Raw genomic sequence first — 10299 nt, forward strand, 5'->3', positions numbered from 1 at the left:
TTTATTATAGACCAAAAAACACATGTTTCTGGAAAAATATAGAGAATAAATTGTATTATAATTTTATATGAATTATTAATATTTATAAAGACAAAATGGCTATGAACTAATTAAATAAGGCAACTTATTGCGTCCTCCTATTTTCTTGAATCAAATAAAGACACCTTATTATAAAAATTAACATTAATTGGCGAAATAAAAGTGCCGAATAATATTAAGCATACCAAAGAAAAAAGTGAATATAAGTTTATTGCTTTTGGTCGTTGAAAAAATGAAAAGAGAGGTAATTATGTTTCTAAGATTTTTACTTTTGGTAGTTGAAAGAAATGAAAGGAGGGATAATTAATTATGTTATGTACATAAAAATTTTGAGAAAACATCAGTTGAATTTTGGAGTTGGTACGAGCTATGATGACTGATGAGACCCACGACCCCCCAAAAAAAATACATTTATACAAAATATAATCCTTTTTTTAGGAGAACACAATATAATCCTACTACTATTAAAAAACGATTTTTTAGCTGTTATTTCATATTTTGATAAGAATGAATGATTTCCTCATTATTAATTAACGACGTAATACTTTCATACATCGCTCTTCAACTTGTTGCCATAAACTACTATTAAAACTGTAATCAACTTAAATGTTATACATCATATCTAAACTTTTACAGTTAATAATAACATTTTAACATGTTAGGGAGAGGCAGAAGAAAGGTATATAATTAAATTACATTAGTCTTAACGATTATCAATTAAAAAATCAATCATTCGTCTTTCATTCAAGAATAAGAACAAATCTTTAAAATAATGAGACAAAAAAAATAATTAAGAAAGCACATATATGATAACAAAATAGCTTTAAATGGCCGTTTGTTAATCAGAATATGATAAAGATTAACATCGTTATGGAAGTAGAAAAATATGTAAACATGATAAACTCTTATTTTATCTTGTATTTGGTGTATAGTATAATTAGGTCAGCCCCAAGAATAAAGTTGTTAAGGTTTAGGTTATAGGTTAAGTAACAAAAAAAAAATCCTGTAAAAAATAAATAAATAATATAATTTAAAAAATTATTAATTTTATAATAAATAAGTTACATATGTTAGCAAAATTAAGGACTCAACATATAACTCTTACTAGAAGTAAAAAAAAGTCTCTTAGAAATCAATTTAGATCTTACCCGTCATCCCTCTCCATAATTTAATACATAATTATATAAATTATATGCAGATAAAATTACTCATAAAAAGGTGTTAGTGATGAGAATGATGACATTGACAATAAACATAATAATAATAAGAATGATAATGGTAACAATAACAATAATCATGATAGTTTCAAGGATAATGTAGGTGATAGAAAAGATTACAATATTAATGATAATAATAATAATAATAATAAAAATATAAATTATAGTAAATAATTATTGTTGTAATGATAATAATTATGACAAAAGTGATAATGGTGAAAGTAATGGATATCATAATTATAGCAAAGGTGATGCTTACAAAATGTTCATGATATATATATATATATATATATATATATCAACAATAATGGTGAGAAATTAAGGTTTTGACAGTGGCAGACTTAGAAATCTATTAATTTTAGATTCTTTGTAATTTTTTAAATGTTTAACTTGTAATAAATAATAAATTTTAAAAAATATTTATTATTTTTGTAAAAAAAATTGAAACTAATTTTTATTTTAAATGATAATAATCATAATTGTTGTATAATAACAATACAACTATTTTTGTATATTTTACACTAATTATCACCTTAATCATTATAATAATAATAATAAATACAAATAATTATATATAATTTTGCATTAATTAACCTTAATCATTATTATAATAATAACATACAAATTTAGTTTTACATCATTTTATCCTAACCAATTTAATAATATATATGAAAAGTTTTAAAGGAGAGGAATAACATCCATGTTTGTCCCTCTAGATCTGTCATTGGATAACAGTACTTTCTTTTTTTATTATAAGTATTGAATATATTTTATATTTTCAAAATAATAAATATTTGTACGTCTTATTAATATTTTCATGATAAGAAATAGAAAGAATTGTTGGAGGATGAATTAGAAAAATATAGCATTATTCTTTAGGTTTTTTAATACCCATATAAATGTTTTGTTTGGATACAAAGCATGGATGACAAGAAATAATATAGTTGTTGCCTTTCAATCTCAAAAGTGGTCCTAATCCTACAAATGGTACAAATGCAAATAGTAAAATGGAATCTGCCTTCACCCTTGGGGCTTGGTTGGGTTTGAACAAAAGTGAGCACTGTGACACAGTACACTATTGTGACAGCCAGCAACATTAAGCTCACCCGTGGGAGCATGATTTCAATGAATATTCTCCACAATTTTTGGCTTTTAACATTGGCTTTTTTCTCATCAACTTGGATCAAGTTATTATCAAAGGACACGAAAATAAAAGCCACCACTAACTAACAACATTTGAGATAAGTTATTAACCGAACATATACGAAAAAGCTTTTAAGGGACTGTGAACACATGATTGTGGTTTGTGAAAATAATAGCCATTGTGCTTGCTAAACATATTATTTATGATTTGAGTAGGGACGTCTAACAATCACATAAAACTAAAGCTCATTATTAATTAACGTGCCACATTCTTTGTTAAAATGTTTAGAGAATTTTTTTCCATCTAATTTTTCAAAATACCGTTAATGTTTTGTATGAATTTTCTCATTTCCTTGTTCACTTGATTATAAAGTCATTAATCATTTAATTTTCTTGCAAAACTATTTTTATGATTTTGAAAACTTTCTATTTAATGTAATAACTCTAATGGTTATTATAATTGTTTACATGACTTACATGATTGATGCTTGATAATGATGATTAGACATTCACTTTTAGTTTATCTATTCAGAAAATAGCTCTAAAATAAATCTAAACCATTAATATCATAAAAGTTACCACAGATATTTATTATGCTCTTTTCATCACTAAATAAAGTACTAATAAAGATGGGATTTTTAGGCAAGTGAAAAGAAAAACAAATTTACCAGCTTATTATTTTTTTTAAGAAGCAAATTTACCAGCTAGTCACTATCAAAGTGAGAAGATATATAAATAGTTATTTTCAGTTATCTATGCGTTAAGTATATTTTTAATATAAATTTCAAATTAAATAAATAGTTGAGATTAATAGAAATACAAAAATTTAAAGATTAAAACATATTATTCACTTAATACGGTGAATATATACGTAGATACACTTAACTTTTATACGTCTAATACAAATAATAACTATTATATTATAATAAAATTACGAAGTCACCAAAAGTAATAATAAGATTACGAGGAAAAAAGATAATGGAGCCAAAAACACATTTTTTTTAAAAAAATAAATTTTTTGGAAAACTTTACTTTCAGCATCCCTCGGTTTCATGGAGCCTTAGACGGACGGACCTTTGAAAGGCCTTCCGGCAACATCACCCATTAAATTCTAAGGCCCAAACTTTTCAATTTTTGAATAACTTGTTCATGTAATTTTTTTCATAAGTTGTATCAATTGCAATTTTTCCGGTATCATAAATTTTAAGGGTTACTTTTGTTTATCCATCTTTTTCCCTCTTTATTTTAAATTTTAACCACGTACAAGTTTTGGTATTTCATCTATCTTGAGGAAGGAGAGGGATGGATTTTTGTATAATAATAATAATAATAATAAACACTATTCATCTTTTCATTTTCCTTTAGAAAGAACGATTATTTTCTTACTGACTATTAAAATACAAATTCATCCATTTGGTCATATAATTTTATTTATGTTCTCTACTTTTATGATGGCAAATTTTGATTTAAGAAAAAAAAAAAAGGTGAGACTATGAGTTTCAAAAAATGATGGTTAAGTAGCTAAAGGATTGTTTTGTGATAGGTTGCCCAACTTACTCTTTAGTGGTTATTTTAATGTTATAACTATATAATACTACAGAAGGTGACTCTAAGACTATTATGTTGGTCGCAAGACACATTGGCTTGTCATGTGTTAATTGGGGAATACATTAGACATTTACTGGACGTAAATCTCCAATTTAGTATTGTCTTTTTATTGATTCAAACTTTTAGGTATTTTAACGTAAAGATTTTGCTAAGAAGTTCAACCACTAGCCGTTCAAGTAACTAATAATGTTTATCAACTATCAATGGATCTTAAATAATTTTTCAGTTTTGATGAGCCTTAGGATAGATGAAATAAAATAAAATAAAAAGGATAGAGGAAATTAGTCCATAAAGTTTATTGCATCAGCAAAAACAAAAAAATTAAAAAGAAAAAAAAATAATCGTCATAAAGTTTTGCTTTGTTGAGGGGCTACCACATCAATGTCTTCCCACCTAAAGGAAAAGCATACTTTCCTAGTGCGGTATTGCCAAAGCAAGAGGAAGAGGCAGCTAGCTAAGAAAAAATACACAGAAGTAGAAGAATATACTCCACTTTCACGCAAATAATTAATTTTAATAAATATATTTATTTAACATACTTAGGGTGTGTTTGGAAAAACGTTGAGTTGAACGTAACCCATGTTTTCCCCATTCACCAAAGTAGCTTCTTCTCCATTTTTGGATAGTGTTAATAGACATTTGTAAGACTACAAAACCACAAACCAAACACACTTTAGTGACTTCTAGAGATTATATGCCTAAAGTGAACTGGTTTTGATAGAGGTCCTTGAGAACCTAAATTAAAACACTCCCGTTGAATAATAGTCCTTGAACACTCTTATTCAATATAGTTCATTAATCTAGATAAAATATAAAGAGAGAATGAGAGGAGAAAAACATTTTTAAAGCTTAAATATAGATGTATTTAAAAACTTTAACAAGACACATATCTAAAATCAATTTTATTAAACAAAAATTAAAATCTCCATGTATCTTAAAAATTAAAATTCATTTTAATTGTCATAAAATTAGTTTAAGACAGTTAAAATATCATCCAAATAAATTTTATTACCACATTAACCCATTTTTGTACCATTAATGGAAACCTACCCTTAAAAGCTAGCTGTTAAGGGAGCAGAACCAAACACTTAAATACTCCACCTAGAATCCCATCTAGTATACTACTCGATGTGCAGAGTGATTAGTATTTAGTATACCACAAAGGCACCAATTAATAGAACTTTTTTACTATAAATATGAAAAACTGATGATGATATTGAAACAAAAGTTTTAAGAGCAGGAAAAATTGGCGTTTGTTCTAAAATGTATAAAAAAATTCCAATAAATCAAACGATCATATTCTGAACATATATCATTTGCATGCACAAATTCACAGACAAACTTCATGGGAGAAAGACTCATACCTTTCATTTCGCGCGGTGGTAAGTTAAATGCACCTGAGAGAGGAACCCAATTTAGCTTTAATTTACTAACATTATGAGGAGGAAGTGAGTGATGTGTGTTTTATGTATGAATGAATAATTGAACGTAAGGACTGGGAATTCCAAATTGGGATGGTTTGTGTGACCACTGGAAAAGATAGAATGTTGTGAACGTAAAAGACTCCAAAGTACTGATGAGTTTGAACTTTGAATATTAGAGAACATGCAGGAAGAATCTTGTTTATTTTTTCGTTGTTGGCAGATAATAATTTTCATGACTATTGCATGATTAGCACAAAAGACAGGCCGAATTCACTGAGTATGCGTGTCGATTTCTCACGTAAAATTCACAGCCTCAAATTCATACGTACACAACTATCCAAAAAAAATTATTGATAAATATTAATAATTAATTTGTTAGTTTTTTTTAAAAAAAAATTCTTCTTTTTTAATCATCCAACCAACCTTATATCTCCACCAATAAAAGAAAAACATATTCAACGTGTTTCTTCAATTCCGATTATTATCATTGTTAATAATTAATATAAGTGACAACTGTTCTAGTACTCTTTAAATTAAATAATTCTGGTATGTTCTTTTTCAATTTAGTGACTTGATATAATCGTTTGAAAACAATGCTAGCAAGAGTCCAACACGAACCAGCATGTAAATCACTTCGCCTTCTTGATTACTCCTTTTTCTAATAATTAGATCATCAATTCTCTTTCTATCCTTTTTCACTTATGTTTTTGCTAGAAATCATAATACAACTTGAAATGTCAATAATATATACACATGAAAAAAATGATTTAATTTCTTCCTGGAGTTCTGTACACACCATACAACAAACATCTGTAAGGTTATGGCCCCAAAACAAGAAAATAACGTCAAATAGAAAAAATAAGAAAGAAATTTGTACGTCCAGCAAAACATTTACAATCACTAATTATATGAGAAGGTTATGCTTATTTGGAACAATATGAGAAGGTGATGCTGCCACTCTATCTCAATTCTCAAGTAGTTTCACCATCTCCAAGTAGGGAGAGTGAGAAAGGGGCAACGGCAACATTAAATGCTCTTGAGCCTACTCGATCAACATATATCATCTCAAAGTCACCTTCCTGCATCATAGGAGAATAGAGTTAAGCATCTAGAAACACTTGAAAGCTGAAATCAATTGTGAATCAAAATGGCAACCAATGTATTCAAAAACTTTGAGAAGTATCAAGTGATGGAGGAAAGTCATCATAGGAAATTTTTACAAAGAAAATGCAATTGAGAGTGTTGCATAGTTAAAATGATGATAAGATTCAATATGTAGAAATGAGAGTAGTCATGAAATAATGAAAAAAGAATGCAACCAGTCATCTAATCATCTAACTTCACAATAAAAAAACAATTTTTTTTGTCTAACCAAAGATATCTGGAACTTTTTATTTGACATTCAACTAATCATCTTCTATCTAGTTGGTCTATTTTGGAATAAAATAGTACCTTCAATTAAAGAAAAAAAGTATTTTCCAAATAGGCAAGGTGATTCCATAAAAAAATAAGGAATAAAAGAAAGTTTCTTACCATTCTACCATTTTGTGTGCTTAAAGGGCATGTAGAAGAGAATTCAAAACTACTCCTTGGAAAGATAGCTGGTTGTTCACCAACAACTCCAATTCCCCTGCACGCGAAAAATGAAGTACAGAAGTTATATTAAACTTGAATCCACATGAGTATAAAAGAAAATGAAAAAACAATTAAATCATAAAGAACATAGATTAAGCGAGAATGAGAGAATATCAGAATAGTTAACTAACCGGATATTTTCAATTTTCCCATTAGCATCAGATATAATCCAATGCCTTCTGAGAAGTTGAACAGGGCGGTTTGTATTATTGGTAATTCTGATTCTGTATTCATAGAAATATACCTCCTCTGAAGGCTGACTTCTGGCCTCTATATATGCACTCTTAACTTGGACACGGATTCCCTGAACAAGTTGAAAATTAAACTGTATAAATCCATTTTTTACTTTACAATTATGTTAATGTGATGTCTCACATGATATGTGAATTTCATCATCTCTTTCCTTTTGGAATTCATAGGAATAAATCTATTTAATAAAAGTAAGTAGTGCCCATACCAAGGTTGTCGCATCACTTGAGCATTTTAAGAGAGAATGTGGAGCAATTGCTTTGAGCTCATCACGATATCTGGCTGCGTCCTGCATATGAAGAAAAGGGGTAAACAGGTTGTCAAAAAATGGATAACTGGCCACATTTTTACAATTTGAGATATGTGCGTATTACAAACCCAGGCTTAAGAGAAACAAACCAGAGTAGCATACCAAATTAGTCTCTAAAAGTTCTGATTTATTGAGTTCTTAAATTACAAAATTGTCATGAATTTAAAAAATAACAGTTATTTTAGACTTAGTTTCTAACATCAAACGAGTGAAACAACCATTGTGATCCTTCAAATAAAAAAATAAGGACTAAAGTAACATTGGTATAATTTTAAGAACTAAATTAATCTTCTAAAAAAACAATTAAAAATAACCTGTGCCTATAATTTCAAGAAGTAATTTAATATATACTGTAAAATGTATTTTACATTTCTTTATTTTAAGATTTTTTTATCAAGGTCTAGATTTCTATACTTTCGGTCCTTGCATTTCTGAAAATAGGTGAAATTGGTCCATCACCCTTAACGCCTTAGCACTGCTTGCTGACACGGCCACCGGTTGATGTTGTCACATGGCATCAAGACTAATTCCATGGTATTTCAGAAATAAGAAGAACATATTTGTCAATTAAAAAAAAAGTTATACATTCATAATATAAATTTTTTTTACATAATCATTTAATTCCAACATATTATATATAACTTTTATAATAATTATTTTAAAATACTTTTATAATAATTATTTTAAAATAATTCAAACAGTAATTTATAATTAGATAATATTGTAAAATTATTTTACTTGTATACATATTAAAACTCATCTTTAAGATACACCAACAAAGATTAAATTTGACCAAATCTTGATGGAACAAAAACACATTTTTATACAAAGTTGAAAATGTGTATTAGAACATTATTGGGAAGGGTGTATTAGAACATCATTGGGTAGAAGAAACAAAAGACCACCATAGTCCATTAAATGTAAAATGCATCATAGCATTGTCACCTTTCCCAACTATATCATTGTTGAGAAGAGACAGTAAGTTCAATCAACACAAACACAAAATCACTTCCAACCATCATTAGCATTAAAACATTATCATGAGCAAACCCAAAAAACAATGGTCTTATGTAACCTACATGCCAAAATATTAGTTTAATAAAAAAAATTATTGAAATGAATATGAGTAACAAAATAGCCACCTGAAACCTCTCATCAGCAACGGCTTCCTTCAACAATCTCCGAAGACGCAGAACGGGAACCTCATCTTCGAAGCACTTGAGCGAGTCACGAATCCTCGCAGCCTCTTCGTAATACTACCGTTTCAAATTCCATAAAATAAGAAGCCTCTTTCCAAAACCCGAGGAACCACCAACGAACCTCATTAATCATAAAATAGAAGAAGAAAAAACATTTCCTTCTTTAAAAAAAAAAACAATTAAACACACAAAACAAAAACACTAACCTCGGACTTAGCCACTTTCTCCATCCGGTGCTTCAAGATAGCGTAATTATGGCTAAACGAACCTTCGTTCGAACCCATTCCTTCGTTCCCATTCCTCTCCAAACCGCACGAAACAATCACATTTCTCCCATACCTACGGTTCGGATAATTCACGCGCTGCTTCCTCGTACTCGCCTCGGAGTTCGTTAAAACTGGTAACCTCGTACCCACGCAAGCCTTCATGCTCATCAACGACTGCATCATTTTGCTTTTAATTTTTTTTTCTTGTTATTTTTTTCAATAAACCCACAGCTCCGAAATCAAATCAGATTGTGAGAATAGAATGGAATCAGAATGATCATTAGCTTTGGTACTTTTATTGATGTGTGCTAGCACGTTTTCCGCGGGTTTTCTTTTTCTTCTAATATTGGATTGGATTTAGCGCTGTCACCGTTATTTGCGGTTGATCATAGATGAATCAGGTGGTACTATAAATGAATAAATATCTAAATTATGAGATGCCAAAATCAGCCCTTGTTTTGCGGATTTTCGATTTGGGACGAGGAAAACAGAGAGCCATTGAGGGTATTATGGGCATTTGTCGGACAAATGTTGCAAAATAGTCGCTAAATTATTATGTTAGATTTAGTGCCTCCTCAATCTACGCCGTCACCGATAAAGCGGTTTGGTCATAATCGCATGATATTTTTTGTCGATGAGTAAGAGAAAAATCATCTACAGTTCTAGCTTTGTCAAAAATCAGAATTTATGCCATTTTTAAAGTTTATTAAATCATTTTAGGATTAAATATTGTTGGATCGAATAGTTGTTCCAGGTGTATTGGGTTATGATTTTAAAAGACTTTCTTATTTAATAAAAAAGTCTTATAATATTTAATAAAACATTTAAATTATATAAATAAATCTTATAATATTCAATTAATATTTTTAAGATTTTTTTTAAGAAGTCAATAAAATTTAGTGGTATTTTATTAAAAAAATTTATAAATTAAAAAAGTTTTTAGATATTTAAAAATATAAAGAATATTTTTTTATATGAATTCTGATAGATTTCATTTGACTTTTTACTAGAAAATACATCAAGTAATCTCACCCAAAACTATAGGATTTTTCTGGACTTTTTTTTCTTATTGGCTACGAGACTTTGCTATTTTTTCCGTACACATAACTTTTTCTCTCCATATTAAAGACAATATAAAATTCCTCGTCATATTTTTGCAAAGAACTTGGTTCCGAACAATTTTCAGTAAAGGAATTCACAGCAAAGTAT

At 28.5% G+C, this 10299-nt stretch overlaps 1 protein-coding gene across 1 annotated transcript; it reads right to left on the reverse strand.

The window, feature by feature from the left end:
• Positions 1-6166: 6166 nt before the first annotated feature.
• On the reverse strand, positions 6167-9627 carry LOC100780493 (uncharacterized). Its single transcript, XM_003528098.5, has 6 exons — positions 9031-9627; positions 8768-8881; positions 7524-7604; positions 7198-7370; positions 6965-7061; positions 6167-6510 (listed from the first exon to the last, which is right to left on the reverse strand). Exons 1-6 carry the CDS (start codon positions 9271-9273, stop codon positions 6403-6405), a joined length of 816 nt encoding a protein of 271 aa, XP_003528146.1. The 5' UTR covers positions 9274-9627; the 3' UTR covers positions 6167-6402.
• Positions 9628-10299: the final 672 nt, after the last annotated feature.

Source organism: Glycine max, chromosome 6, assembly GCF_000004515.6.
Source record: "Glycine max cultivar Williams 82 chromosome 6, Glycine_max_v4.0, whole genome shotgun sequence".
Lineage (NCBI taxonomy): Eukaryota > Viridiplantae > Streptophyta > Magnoliopsida > Fabales > Fabaceae > Glycine > Glycine max.